Raw genomic sequence first — 16676 nt, forward strand, 5'->3', positions numbered from 1 at the left:
GACGAGGGGGGGGGGGTAATTTTCAGCGTTACGTAATTTTCATAGGGAGGTACGTCGAAGCGTTACAATTTGTGACAAACGGGGGGGAGGGGGTCAAAAAAGTGCAATTTTTGCGTTACGTAATCTATGGATGCCGCCTTACCAGCGAAACAAATCCTCCTGAGCCTCACAATCCATTTCTAATTTTCAGATACGAAAAAAATTCGGAATGTCAATTGGAACAAACATTGACTACTTGATGTGATACCACGTGATACCACATAGCAAGTTGTAATATTACACAACATGACGCGTTCAGATCGAGTACATCGTTTCGATGTTATATTTTAACCGAAATCAATTAAAATACACAGGTTGGCTAAAATCCTCCAAAATTACATCGCTCACAGTTACAATTTTTTTTTTATGTGTACACTAGAAAATTTGAACTGGAATGTGCACAGCTAGTAAGGGCCTTAAGTATTACACACAGGACCCGAGCGACTACGACGTCTTGAACCAACTCTGGATACCGGTACAACTGTGGTAACGGATCGGGAGGCCTTTCATAATGCCATACAACATGCGCTCGGTGTCAGGAAAACTTGCAGCCAAATGATGAGTGATATATAATTGTTGGTCTCCGCTGTAGGGAATTAGAGGGATACTTGATCACCTTTTCTTATTTTGATCATATCTTTTCAAGAAAATTTTGCAACTCGTCGTCTTTTGTACTTTCTGATAGCGTGTAATTTCAAGTTTTGTATGCTCCAAAACTCAGAACGATACATGAACTAGTAGATGAGCTATAGAAGCATTTTCGTGAGACTAAAAAAATTGTGATATTCTTTTAGTTACAGGAGACTTGATCCTTTACTAAAGGAGACTTGATTCCTTATTCAGGGTTCCCTGACCCTAGGCAAAAATCTAATAAAATCCAAACATAAAAGGTCTATCGACAATTTCTTGCCATATAAGTTCACGTTTTATATTTTGTAAGTATCAGACAAAGGGAATTATAAAAGTTTGTATTCTACCCTAACGTCATTGCATACTTTAAAGCGCAATTTTCCAGTTTTTAGATAAATATAGTATTTTAGCCCTTTTAAACAGATAATCGCTCGATAAATAGGAGTTATTAGTCATAAATAAGTAATTTGATAATAACCAATAATCACGATCCATTCAGATGAAAAATACATCTCTTTGGACTCCTAGGATCAATTCTTATACAAATAACATACATTTTGTAAAACTTCTTCTCAAAAAAAAATTTGAGAGTTTACTATTGCTTTGAAAATATGGCATCCTGAAGTTCATATAATACTCTAACGGTTGACATATTGGAATACATATTTTTATGTAAGAAACAATTTAAAGTGATAAAAATAGAACTTCAAATTACATTTTGTAAAAAATTTCAAACATAGTTTCATAACTTGAAAATTAAAATTTTTAAAATTTGTTAAGATAACAGAATTGTTGTTGTGTTCTGTTTGGCATATTTTTCTAGACCATTTAAAATTTGTAAGACATTCTGGTTTCGAGATACAGCGAAGGAATCAAGTATCCTCACTCTCCCCTATACTCTATATTTTCTTCAAGATTTACTATAAAGAATCCTTTTTAAAATACTTAAAAAAAAACTGGGCCGATCGAGACTGTCAAATTGTAGTTTTATTATAATTCAATTATTTAAAGTATTTATTAAAGAAAATATTCGTGATGTTCATTCATTATTGAAAACAAATTTTAAATCCAGTGTTTATCTCTTGTGTTAGAAATTTCAATTTCAGATATCACTTTAATGGCGTACACGAGTTGTTTATGATGCAAATAACAGCATTCAATGGCGATCGATAAATCAGATTCAGCTAATTACATTTCCGAATCAGCTTATCGATAAGGAAGTCGTAGCCGAACAACTCAAGTAATGATAAATTAATTGGAATTCGTCAGATGCATCCGGTATGTTATCTGTCAGCCCAGAACTGTAACTTGACTTTTGTTTCTACGAATTGAAGATTATTTTGCTTGCAACCTTCTGGCACAGATACTTAAAGGGTATCAGAAAGAAACCCGCCTTGCCTATCCAACTAAACACGTAAATAATTGGGCATTTATGATTTTAATTACGTTATGGCCATAATGCACATGTTATAAATGTATTCCAGAGAGCCGTTATAAACACTTGCTGTTTGTTCTTTGATAAAATCTACCAAGAAATGAATGAGGTTAAACTTCGCCATTCACCATCTATTCGTCAGTGGAATCAGAACAAGGTTTTGCTAGTTCAATCCTAAATGTGGTTTTACTTTGGAAATATTCTCTTTATCTAACATTGCGTGTGGTGCTTTTACCGACCATTGAAACCTTTTGTAACATCGAAAAAGTGTTCCAAGAACATCCCTGAGAGCGTGCTGCGGAAATGGCCGAGAAGGAGAATGGAAATAAAAAGGATTTCACTCCCGAAGTGACTCAGAACGGAATTGTCGAGCCGACTGGCAAAGACACACCCATAATGGTAAAGTTATGAAATAAGTTCATTACAGCCCATAACAAAAATAAAAAATTTATCCTTTCCTTTTGTTTTGATAACCTTCGCTTCTTGATTAGCAGTTTTCAATGTGTTGATGTTCCAAATCATCAGAAGAATTTTAATTTCAAGCTCAAATTTATTTCCATAATATTTAAATAGTATTGTCGGTGTTGTCATCATTTAAATTTTGCAAAAATTTCAATGTTTTCTCAATTCTTATGTTCAAACAACTCTTTGCTATGTATAAATTTAGGCGTTTCTTCTAAAACCCAAGCAAAACATTCAATTCCTAAATATATTGTTTAAAACAAAATATATAAAACCTTTGTTGTCCTAAAGCATATTTAAAAAAAAACTCCATTCAAATACTCTACAATACTGCATGTATTGCACAGTGGTCCAGACATGAAATTGGGCGGAAAAGAATTATTTGCGTCTTTCCCGTAAGTTTGATGCATTTAACACTACAAGGATCGGCAAATTGAATATACCTATTCGAACCGTGACCAGTCAAAATGACTGGTAAAGGGGAAATTTTTTATTACTTAATATTTTGAACTTTTTTCTTTCGATATTTTTTTGTTTCTTGTTCTATAATATTTTTGTTATAAAATGGAAATTTTTTTCACCATGGGTGCACGGAATCACCTCATTTTTGCATAGTTGACGAATGCGTGTATGTCATAAAATGAATATATCAAATTATAATCAAAAAAGCAAAACACATTATCAATTTAATTATAAAATCATGTTAGATGGCTATGGAAATTGACCATGGGTGCACAGTTTCACTTGAATTTTATTTTAGTATATATTTTCTAGCATCCGTCGCTCTGAAGTTTTTCATCACGTTGCCTATAAATTATATCTGATATTGTAGGATTTGAAGCATATTATTTCTATGAGCAGAGCAATTTACCATGAGTGGACGGATTCGCCGCCACTCATCCAAAATAAACTTTTTTGCATGCTAAAGGTAAAGAATGAAAGCTTTTATAGATTCGAAAGAAAATTCCTGTTACATACATGGTTTTTCACTATGGGTGCACGGATTCACCGCATTTCAAATCAAATATTGGACTTTTTGCAAATTTTCAAAAAGCATTTTGACAAATCTTAACTAAACCAAAGACGAAACCATGTCTTTCATCTTGAGACATATCCATTTAAATTTCGATATTAATTTTAAGTTCCGCTTTTTTTCATTCCTGGAAAAGAAATATTTCAATTATAACTTGAAATATTAAATTTATATAAAAATTCAAAAACAGGTTTTTGCAGTTGTATATTTATCTGATAAGATGGTAATTGAATCAACATCCAAGAAATCGGAAAACGGTTACCATGGACTGAGTGAATTTCAGGAATTATGTGCATCTAGTTACGCGTCGTGCGACGGAAAACGAATTATTATTATTATTAATTAATAACGGCGAATTCGCAGCCATTCCGTGCATCCATGTGTCAGGCATACTGGGTTCGATTCCCGATATCGGCAAGAAAACTTTTGGGTTCGAACCTCGACAGGTAAGATGTGTTGCCTCTTATAACTAACTATATAAAAAGAATGTTCAATCAGTTGCCAGCTGGCCAGGTATGCACACGTATGTCGGAATACCTGTAAGTAACCATGAATTGGAATCTTTTAGAGTCTTATAATCTAAAATGGCATGTGAACACATACTTAGTCAGAAATTGCAGTGAAACCGTGCACTCATGGTGGATAACCAACATATAAAAATCGTTTAATTTGCCAAATAAAGTGAATAAATCCGGGCAAAATCCGGGCATTGCCGGATTACCGGGCCGGACCGGACTGTTCTTAAATTCAGTTTTGAATATCCGGGCAAACCCTGTAGTATCTTAAATCATAGTAACCTTTCAATATGTTGGCAACATGAAAATAAACATTCTTGATTCAACTATTGGCTAGTGCAGACGTCATGAAGCTTCTCTAAGAACATACAGTGAGCGAAATAAGAATAGCACCACTATGTGTTTTGCTTGTAAAAATATGAATGATTGAAATTTACGAAAATTTTCTTCCACAGTTTGTTCTGAATTGCCTAACGGATAAATCAAGCATAAGTTTACTTTTTTTGGACGTAGCAATTGGCGTTGGGGACCAAAAATGTGAAAAAAGGGTGCGAAATAAGAATAGCACCACTTGAGTTTTTCAACAAAAACAAGATTATTTTTAAAAATTTACTGAGTAAAAGTGAATAATAATGCTTCTACGAATTATTTGAATAGATAACTGCATTTTAAGGAGTTTTCTAGAATTCCAAAGGTTTTCAAAGGTATTAAAAGGGGGTTTTAAGAGATGCTCCTCTAGCGTTAAGGAATTTGATATTTGAGCTATAAAACTTTATCAAACTGCTTGATTTCTTTATTAACATTCATAAGTATGATGCAAAATGATGAAACATAAATTTGAGGCTGAGTTTAAATTCAAAAAAGCAGGTTGGAATACAATAATACTAATGTTTTTTTAATAGTCAAACACTATTTCTCTAGTTTTAAGTCATAGATGGCAGCACTATTTTGCCATTTAACCAAATTCATGCCCATTTTCGAATATCCGGGATTAATTAAGGAGTGCTGGATGATTTTGGTCAAGAAATAAATACATGTACCTTGTGGACGCTTTGGAAATTCTAAGATCACTAAATCCAAAAAAATAAGAATTGCATAAAGGTCACTAAAAGTGAATTTTTTGGACCGATTATCAGAATAAAGTTATACTTTGCGATGGAACTTGATGGACCAGACGGCTAGCGGTATTCTTGGTATTATTTGCAATTGAATCGGAAGTTGAGATGAGCAGGAATTTTGGCGGTTGTACATTTTTGTGCTGGTGATTCTTTTGCAAATCCGGAAAAGCTTTCTGCAGCGTGAACCTCCACAAAACTGTGATGCGAAAATACCTCAAAATAATGAATATGGGCCTAAATAAGCCTGGAAAATCAATATTGAGACTTAATTTGGTTTTAACTGCAAGATAGTGCTGCCATCTACGACTTGAAACGAGAAAAAAGTTTTGTTTACTTAACAAAATCGAAGTTTTTTATTTCCAACCTATTTTTTCTGATTCAAAGTTAATCCCGAATGATTGTTTCATCATTTCACGTCATTTTAATGAAGAAAGTAAGTAGTTTGGAAAAGAATTACAGCTCAAATATCAAATTCCTTAACGCTAGAGGAGCATCTCTTAAAACCCCCTTTTAATACCTTTGAAAACCTTTGGAATTCTGGAAAACTCATAAAAATGCAGTTATCTATTCAAATAATTCGTAGAAGAATTATTATTAACTTTTACTCAGTAAATTTTTAAAAATAATCTTGTTTTTGTTGAAAAACTCAAGTGGTGCTATTCTTATTTCGCACCCTTTTTTCACATTTTTGGTCCTCAACGCCAATTGCTACGTCCAAAAAAAGTAAACTTATGCTTGATTTATCCGTTAGGCAATTCAGAATAAACCGTGGAAGATAATTTTCGTAAATTTCAATCATTCATATTTTTACAAGCAAAACACATAGTGGTGCTATTCTTATTTCGCTCACTGTAGAAACTAATCCTGTTTTTCCGATACTACATTGGCGACGAGAATAAAGGACCTTTGCGTTGGTTAAGAGGAAAAGGTTTCAGCAGGTTTGTTATTCTTAAGATTCATTTTCTCTGAATTTAGACGAAAATTAGAAAAGAACAAGTCGCTTAAATGCGAATCGAAAGTCTGTTTTCGTTCTGCAAATATGCAGGTTGTAGTAGAAATGAATCAGGCGCCTCAATGCGCATTGAGAAGGCTGATTCCATTCTGCCGAAAAGCAGGTGAAAAACTATTGAAAAATGTTTGTTTCGTAGATTAGTACAGAAGTTGAAATGGACCAGGCGCTTAAATGCGCAATGAGAAGGATGATACCATTCTGCAGAAAAGCAGGTAAAAAACTATTTTCAAGAAGATAGAAATGGATCAGGTGCCTAAATGTACATTCAAAAGTCTGATTCCATTCTACTGATAAGGCAGGTAAAGCATTGTAGATATGAACTAGTCGCTTGAATGCGAAGATAAAAGTCGTGTGTCATTCAATGATTGCCAATGAAGTCCACTAAATGAGACAGATAAAATTTTTTAAATGATTTTAAAAATGGTTGTCAGTTGAAATTCCAGCACAAACAACAAAAAAAAGTGTGATAAAGAATTCCGATCAGCAATTTTGTTTCGTCGACTAGAAAAGAATATTGTAGAGTTATAAAAAATCATATGATGTGGATGGATCGTTTCTAATAAACCCCAGGGCTGCAGCATTAGTCAAGAGTTCAAGAGTCTAAATCCGAATGACGGAATGCCAAATCCGTAGAATATTTTTCTGTAGGAAAACAGTGGTGCTATAAAAAAAATGTTTTGCGAAAGTATTGGTCATTTGTTGAAGCATGATATTATTGTTGGAACGTTGGTCGTTGCAATTGGCGTTGAAGACCAAAACTATGAAAAAGGGTGCGAAATAAGAATAGCACCACTTGTGTTTATCAAAAAAACAAGATTATCTTTAAAAATTTACTGAGTAAAAGTGAATTATAAAGCTTCTACGAATTATTTGAATAGTTAACTGCAATTTAAGGAGTTTTCTAGAATTCCAAAGATTATTATTATTAATTTTATTTCTGACTTTTTAAACACTTAGTGTTCATTCGAGTCTCAAAAAAAACCTTAAAACTAAAAACTTACAGCTAATACATTTTTCACGTTTAATATAATGTACTTTAAAATGAATTGCTTTTTACGTTACTTGAATCAGTTATTAAAAAATTACTTGAAATTATAAAATTCAAACAGTTTCAATATTCGCACATTTCATTTGCTTTTTATCGTTGTCATAGTTGCTTGTCTTCCTCGGGTTCGGCGTCCTATGATCTCGGTCTGGCTTAATTCCGGGATCGACTCGACCGATGCAACTTTACTTTTTGGCTTTATTTTTTTTCCTGGATTCCTTTTCCGAAGTCGAACTAGGGCTGGAAATAGTTCGTTTAAGATTCACTTTATCCACTTTCATTTCCGCGTCGTCATCAGTCATCATTGTCCTCTTGATCATCGTCGTCTTCATCTTCTTCGTTCTCATCGCCGACGTCGTCGTCGTCGTCATCGTCATCGTCATCGTCATCACCATCTTCATCGTCGTCGATCTCTTCTCCGCTGCTCATTTTTTCTGCCGACGTTGTCGGTTTTGTGGCAGCCGTTGTGTGCACAGCTTCGTTGAGACTTGGTAGCAATTCTCGTGTTGATCGGGTGTTAAGCTTATTCGGCAACGTTGTCGAGAAATTTGCAATATTTTCAATCTTCGACGTGGTCCCCACCAATGCCTTCTTAAGTACTTGGCTGAACGATGTACTTGGTTCCGATGACTTTTGATGCACGCTATTCAAACTTACCACGTTGATGCTTGCCAGCTTGGGACAATTAACTTTAAGATGGCCTTCAATTTTGCATAAGAAGCATCGACTTCTAACACCTTCATAAAATATCCTAACCTTGAAATTTGAGATGGGAATATTCCCTGGAAGTTCCTTGGCAATTTCCAAGTAAACGCCACGAATACCGCTAAACACAGGGAAACCGGAATTTGTCGCAAATTTCTCTCTAACGTGCTGCTTTATTGTCCCATACTGTCCCAAAACTAGTGCATCGTCATCGACCTCAGGAGGCAAATTGAAAACTCGCACATAACGATAAACACTACTCGCAACGTCCAATTTTACTATAATCCTGGTTCCATCTTCATATACAAAGGGGTACTCGGCTTCCATTTTATTTATGAAGCTATTAAATACTACTTCGTCCATAAACTTAAGGTAAAAACATCGTTCATTTTCGTCTTTGTACAAAGAATGGACAATAGACGCTTGTATCTCCAACGTGTTTTGAACAAAACTAAAAACGGTTACATATGCCGGAGGCCTCGCACACGCTCCAAACGCAATTTTAAGGATAATCTAAAGTACACAATAGCCCTTCTTATCAAAGAAGGGGGATCCCCATTCAATATGAAGAAAAAACGAAGCAAAATTTGGCAGAAAACACCCAAGGTAATTTTCGTCGAATAATAAATAACAATTTTATTTATTATATGTTTACTAGCTGATCCCATACGAACTCCGTTTCGCATTTAATTTAGAATAAGTTATGAACAGTTTGAATGAATGTTAATTGTCATGCATTTTCAGATGCATTGTTAGGTAATAATTACAAAAATGTTGAACACGTTATATGGACGATCGCTTTTTCTGTCTTATGCTACTAAATTTGAAATCAGGAATCAATTGATCGTGCAAAAAAACCCGTAAATGAATTTTCGTCTCGATGCGATACAAAATTATTACAATTTTTATCAGAATCCGATTTATAATAACGTTAATATTGCAAAAACAGTGAGAAGTTCATATGGACGACCCCTTTTGCCGTCCCCTTACACAAAATCCGATACCTGAAATCAAATGCCCATCCCTCAAAACACCCATGTGCAAATTTTCACCTCAATCCGATGTATAATAACGTCAATATCGCTAAAACAACATTTGTGTTATATGGAAGACCCCCTTCAAAAGGGGTCATCCGAAAATCTAAAAACATTTTTCATCATCCATGGTCCTAATAAGCATCCATGCCAAATTTCAGCTCTCTAGCTCTTAAGGCGGCTGAGCATATTGAAGACAAATATACAAACGAACAAACAAACGTAAATTACTTTTTATATATATACTAGCTGATCCCGTACGAACTTCGTTTAGCTTTAAATCATTGGTACGTCAAAATGAGTTTAGAAAATGAATTCGAAACATTCTTTCGACAATTTTGGGGAAAAAATTCAACAGTGTTTGAAGTCGCTACTAATTACTATTACTTGAAATTCAAATTAAAATTTATGTGAGAGTGTTTTCTTCTCGATCGGTTGCAAAATCTAGACATTATGGCAGAAACATGTACTATTTGTTTGTGTGCACGACTCTTTTGCTTGACCTTCACACTTAAATTGGTATCAATTAACTGCCTCCAACAAAATTATTGCATAAAACACTGAATTTTCAATGAAACCCTCTTTTTCTGTCCCATGGCCCGAATTTCGATAATTGAGACTAATTTTACGTTCCTCAAAACTCCCTTGTGCCATTTTTCTTTTAAAATTATATGTAAAATAACGTCAGGAACTTGAAAACAGTGATCAGTGAATATAGACGCCCCTTTCGCCGACCATTGACACGGAACATGTAACCTGGAGTCAATTGCTCATAGCTTATAACCCTCATCTGAACATTTTCATCTCAATCCGATGCATGATCACGACAATATCGCGAAAACAGTGAGCAACTAATATGGACGGCCTTTTTTGACCACGATTCAAAACTTGACACCTGAAATCAATTATCTTTTCTGTTAAACTCCCATGTGCCAATTTTCATTACAATTCTATGCTCAATCAAGAGAATATCGTAAAAACAGTAAACAGATAATAACCCCTTTTGCCAACCCCTGAGTCAAGATTTGAAACCTGAAAGCAAAATAGCGTCCCTCAAAACTCCTATGCGGAAATTTTCATCTCAATCCAATGTAGAATAACGTCAAAATCGCAAAAAACACTAAAGTTGGCCTTCAGCCGACTTCTGATCCGCAATTCGAAACTTGAAATCGATTTCTCGTCTTTCAAAACACTCATGTGCAAATTTTCATCACAATCTGGTGTATAATAACACCAATATCGCAAAAACATTAATCAGTGGATATGGACGACCCCTTTGGCCGACCCCTGACCCTGAATTTGATAACTGTAATCGATTGCTCGTCTCTCAAAACACTCATGTGCAAATTTTCATCACAATCCGATGTAAAATAACGCCAATATCGCAAAAACATAAATCAGTGGATATGGACGACCCCTTTTGCCGACACCTATTGCCGACCCCTTTTGCCGACTCCTATCCAAAAATTTGATAACTGTAATCGATTGCTCGTCTCTAAAAACACTCATGTGCAAATTTTCATCACAATCCGGTGTAAAATAACGCCAATATAGCAAAAACATAAATCAGTGGATATGGACGACCCCTTTTGCCGACCTCAAACCCTAAATTTGATAACTGTAATCAATTGCTCGTCTCTCAAAACACTCATGTGTAAATTTTCATCACAATCCGGTGTATAATAACACCATTATCGCAAAAACATTAATCAGTGGATATGGACGACCCCTTTGACCAACCCCTGACCCTAAATTTGATAACTGTAATCGGTTGTTCGTCTCTCAAAACACTCATGTGCAAATTTTCATCACAATCCGATGTAAAATAACGCCAATATAGCAAAAACATAAATCAGTGGATATGGACGACCCCTTTTGCCGACCTCAAACCCTAAATTTGATAACTGTAATCAATTGCTCGTCTCTCAAAACACTCATGTGCAAATTTTCATCACAATTCGACGGAAAATAACGTCAATAACGTGAAAACAATATTTGTTTTGTATGGACGACCCCCTTCAGAAGGGGTCGTCCAAAAATCTAAAAACATTTTTCATCATTCCTGGTCCTAATGAGCATCCATGCCAAATTTCAGATCTCTAGCTCTTAAGACGGCTGAGTCTATAGAGGACAAACAAACAAACAAACAAACAAACATACAGATAATTGCTTTTTATATATAGAAGAAGAAGACTAGCTGATCCCGTACGAACTTCGTTTCGCATTTAACTTTAAAGTGGATGATTTTGTATTTGGTTGGTAATTGGGATGAATTTTCACCAAAAAATTGCTTAAAATAATAAACAGAATTTGCAAACGACCTATTTGCTTGTCAACCAAACGGAAATTTAAAATAAGAAATTGATTGACCGTCGAAAAGAACACCCGTGTACGAATTTTTGTCTTTTTCGGAAGCATATCAACGAAACTATGTCTAAAATATTTTAAAGGTAATATTAACGACCCCTTTCTCTAATAGAAAGTTTGTTATCAGGAATCGATTTCTCGTCCTGCAAAACTCTCGTGTTTAAATTTTTGCCTCGTTATGCTTAATTAACGTAATTATAGCAAAAAATAAATCAAAAATATTAAGACGAACCCTTTTACTGATTCCTTGTCAAAATTTGACACGTGAAATTAATAACATGTGCTGTAAAACTCCCATGTGCAAAATTTGCATTATAATCCGATGTATAATAAAGACAATGGGGCTTAATCTAAGAGTCACGTGACATGATGTGAAAAATTTCACATCGTTGTGCCGACTCCAGAAACTACTCTAGGCTAGAAGTTTCAGCTCTAATGTCCTGTGATCGATTTTGGGAGCTCATTCATACTAACGCTTCTTCTCTGAAACATTTTCTGGAGTCAGGATAAAGAAGTGAAATTTTGTGAGTCAAGTCACTCGACTCGCAGAATAACTCCCAATATAACAAAAACAGTGAACAGATAATATGGACTACCATATATATAATCTGAAACAATTTAGCGTCCCTCAAAACTTCTATGTGAAAATTTTCATCTCTATCCAATGCATAATAACGTAAATACCGCAAAAACATTGAACAGTTTATATGAACGGCCCCCGTAGACCTATGAATTAAAATTTGACTCCTGAAATCAATTACTCGTTCCTTGAAACTCCCACGTACCAAGTTTCCATCTTAATCCAATGTATTTAAGCATTTATATCCCAAAAACAGTGTTAATATGGACGTCCCCTTTGTCCGACCTTTGACCCTGAATTTGAAACCTAGAATCGATTGATCGTTCCTCAAAATACTCTTATGCAAATAATCATCAAAAACAAATCTACTATAACGCCAATATCGCAAAAACATTGAACAGTTGATATGGACGACCCCTTTTGCCGACCCCTTCTACAAAATTTGATAACTGGAATCAATTGTCCGGTCCTTAAAATCTCTGTCTGCAAATTTTCATCTCAATCCAATGCATAATAACGCCAATATAGAAAAAAACATTAAAAAATGTATATGGACGACCCCTTTGGCCGATCCCTGACCCTGAATTCAATACCTGGAATCGATTGCTCGTCCTTCAAAACACTCATGTGCAAATTTTCATATCAATCCAATGCATAATAACGTCAATATAGCAAAAACACTCAACAGTTCATATGGACGACCCCTTTTGCCGACTTTCAATACCTGGAATAAATTCCTCGTCTCTCAAAACCCCTATGTGTAAATTTTTGTCACAATCCGACGAAAAATAACGTCAATATCGCGAAAACAATATTTGTCATGCATGGACAACCCCCTTTAGAAGGGATCATCCAAAAATCTGAAAACATTTTTCATCATTCCTGGTCCTAATGAGTATCCATGCCAAATTTCAGCTCTCAAGCTCTTGAGATGGCTGAACCTATAGAGGACAAACAAACAAACAAACCCACAGAAATTGCTTTTTATATATACCTCTATATAGATTTATTATATATAATGGTCCTTCCCATTTTAATATTAGGGTGAGTGATGAAAAAAAGATATGATGATAATTAGAAACTGGGATCAAGTCAAGGCCAGGCGAACGGGGGGTTGTAGGGGTTTAACAGCCCCCCTCATCCCTCCTTGTCAGAAATACTTGTAATGATATTTTTCCAAATTTGTATAAACTGTAGAATTTAACTTTATTAGATCATGCATCATTATCCTTGGAATATTATTCCTTAATTGAATTAAATGGGTGCTATAAACAAATTCAGAGTTAGATTTTTTTCTGTTACCGTAGATTTGATACTTCATCAGTTATCAATGATTGATTTCACTTAAAACTGGTACATTTTAATGTTTATAAAACATATCACTAAAACGGAAGGTGATAGGCAAAATTTGACAAAGGTTCGAGTTCAGAACGCTCAAATCTACCAAAACAATTATTCAATCATAGATACAAAAAAATTTTTTCTTGAAGTTATCAATCAAATTCATTTTATTAATGATTCAACGAGTTCATTTAAACAAATCCTTCTAAAATATTAAAAACCTGATATTTTCAATCTTCATATTTTGTTTTAATTTTCAAATTAATTTATTGAATTTTAATTTCAAATTTTATGAAATATTTTTCTTAACTTGGTTTTTTTTTCAAATCTGAATTTATCTAAAAACATAATCTTCTACTTTTGAAACTAAATTTTCAATAAGAAAAACAAAGTTTCCCCCTTGTGTCCTTTCCAGGACCCAATATTCCAATAGATATTGACAAAATATTCAGATCCTAAAATTTTAAACTTTAAAACTTTCAATTGAAAATTTATTTAAATTTCTCTTATTTTCCTTATATTAAACCATGTTTTTAATCGTTTTTGATTTTTAATTTATCTTATCTCTAGTTGATTTGATTCTAAGTAGAAACTTTGAATTTTAATTTTAATGCTCAATGTTAACTAAATTTGTTTATAATTGAGAATTCACATTTCTAATTATGATAATTTTTTCTCAAATTCAAGATACTACAGTGGGTTTTTTTAAACAGTCCTGCCATAGAAAATATAGAAAAGAAATATAAAATAAGATTAGTAATAAATAACAATCATTATAATTTTTTGAACAATTTTTAATTATGGTTAATTTTTAACGTGATCTGTGTTCAGATTTTTTTTAAATCTGGTATTATATATAATATAGAATATATCTATGTATGTATGTATGTATGAGAACCCACCAGTGGCTGATAGGTCTTTCGACCCGAGTCGGTACGGGAAGTCTCGACCGCACGTTCAAATATTGTCCATGCTTAACTCACCAACAATATTTGCAGCACAACCAAGGGGTCCGTTACCACTGGTTTGGAATAGGTTTGACTCACCAAACTCCCTTCCAACTGTTCGAAACAAATTTAGAATTATGAAAAGGAACCATAGTATCCGTCTCATGATTCCAAATTCGCCGAGATACTCCGGCTGGCTTGAACCCACAATCCATTGTATATCAGTCTTTCGTTCGTTTGATGACCTATCCAACCCCCCACGAATCCCCTTTAATAGAGTTAAGCTATTTTACATTTCATAGTTGATAAATCATTTAGTTATTTCGAGAAAAAAGTAGTGATACAATCTTACCATTTCTGTCGCATTTGGTTTATACTAAGCTTGCCAGATTGCCCGGTTTTATCCGGGTTTGCCCGGATATTTGATGCAAAATTTCGAGAAAGTCCGGTCCGGCCCGGTTGCCCGGATATCGTGAAAAAAGTCCGGATATTGCCCGGATTTTTTCACAATTTTCACAAAGAAACCAAAAAAAATCAAAATTTTTGAGTAAGTTTCAGCAAAATCGATTAACGGTATGGACATTTTCAACGGTTGTTTCAAATAATTTCGCTGATTTACTTTTATAAACCTTTAAATATTTAAGTGTTCCAAAAAGTTTTTGGAAGTCTGCAATTACATTAATTAAATATTAATTTCATTTTTTTTGCATTTTTTCTTTGCTTTTATATATAATAAAACCTAAATTTTGCCCGGTTATTGCCCGGTTTTTGGATTTGAAAAATTGAAATCCATGCCCGGATTTTGCCAGGTTTTTTTGAAAAAATGCCCGGAATTGCTAGGCCCGGATGGGAGTGGAAAAAATTCTGGCAACCTTAGTTTATACTCATCTGTGAATCGTCGTTTACCGAGACCTTCATCAGCCAACAAACACCACTCGATATACCATGCTAATTCGGCCGGACGTTGCACTTCGAAATCTTACCTCAAATTTCTTCACTAAATCAAAACAGCATATCCACTCAACTTCCATTCACAGGACAATTGAAGTAATTTCATCTTCCATTAAATTTGTCCCTCGTACAGGCATAGTTTACACTTGGCTCTAGTAACTCTATATTTATGCACTATTTTCGATAGCTACTCCTTCGGGGAACATCCGGTCGCCGATTGATATAACTTTGATCGTTTTCTTTAGACTTTGTTACATTAAAAAAAAACTAAAATTATCAAATTTTGAATTCCGTGGAAAAAAACAGGTCCGCTGTCAATCGGCCATCGCCTACTTCTCCTTATATATAATATAGAATATATCTGTGCATTAATTCTTATGTCCGAAGCTTTATTCAAAATTTTGATTTGCATATTTTTTTTCTGTTGTTTCGGAAATATTGATTTCAAATTTGAAATCTAGCTTGCTTAGAATTTATTTTCAAGCATATTTCTAATTCAAAATAAGAAAATCATTTTGAATGATTTTTCAATAAGAGCAAGTTCACTGGTGTTGGGGAAAAGTGATAAAAACTTTTTTTTTCGACATTTTGAAAATTTTACCATGCAAAAATGTTTTCAAGATCTTTGGGCGTTGTATTTTTTTACAGCACTGTTTCTATTTCAGCCGTATGTGATAGAAATATTGCTATTTTTGCATCACAGCATGCGAAACTACAACACGTGTTGTTAAAAAACTTGAAGGCCACAGATCTTGAAAATGTTTTTGCATGGCAAAATTTTCTAAATGTGCTGAAAGTGACAAAACTTCTACCGGAAATAGCATTGATTTGAAACTTTCATTCTGATTCGTTTTGAAAATTTTGATTAAATTTTACTAGTAATATTTATTATTTTTATAAGTTTATGTGCTAATTATTAGTAAGAAAATGGTTTTGACGACAATTTCCTTATTTCTTGTGTATTTTTGGTGTTGTTATTATTTTTGGCAAAATTTAAATTTCGAAAGCCGAATGGACGGGACCTTCACACGGGCCTGGATCAAGTCACCCCATTATCTCTCAGTAGATATGTGTATGCCTTTACCGAAGAAAATTCAAAAAATTGAAACAAAAAAAAATATTTTTTTTTGTTACCTTATAAAATATTAACTATTCCGAAACCTTAAAATTTGCCAAAAATATTTCGTTTTTGAAAAAGTGGAACTTAGATTTGGAGAAATTTTGGGATCCATATTTGAACTTTTAGCGCGTTCACAATTGGCAACAAAATGCACTTAACTATGTATGTAAAGAAGATGTACAAATGAAAATAAATTCAAAATATTGTACTAAGACCTCCAGTTTCAAAGCGCTTTTTAAGGCTTTTCAAAGGTTTAAATCAAATCAACAAATGAACACGAATCAAAGATAAATACCACATAATTATTTCTGGCATCTTTGAAGGACGTTTTTGAGAGTTTTT

General features: G+C 33.9%; 1 protein-coding gene across 2 annotated transcripts in view; it reads left to right on the forward strand.

Moving 5' to 3' along the window:
* Positions 1-2238: 2238 nt before the first annotated feature.
* The window catches only part of LOC129738694 (sodium-dependent nutrient amino acid transporter 1), an 87399-nt gene continuing 72961 nt past the window's right edge, over positions 2239-16676 (forward strand). For both annotated transcript variants that reach the window (XM_055729950.1, XM_055729949.1), the window contains exon 1: positions 2239-2503. In XM_055729950.1, the coding sequence (XP_055585925.1) occupies positions 2408-2503 (96 nt within the window). In that variant the 5' untranslated portion in view covers positions 2239-2407. The remainder of the gene's footprint in view (positions 2504-16676) is intronic.

Source organism: Uranotaenia lowii, chromosome 1, assembly GCF_029784155.1.
Source record: "Uranotaenia lowii strain MFRU-FL chromosome 1, ASM2978415v1, whole genome shotgun sequence".
Taxonomy (NCBI): domain Eukaryota; kingdom Metazoa; phylum Arthropoda; class Insecta; order Diptera; family Culicidae; genus Uranotaenia; species Uranotaenia lowii.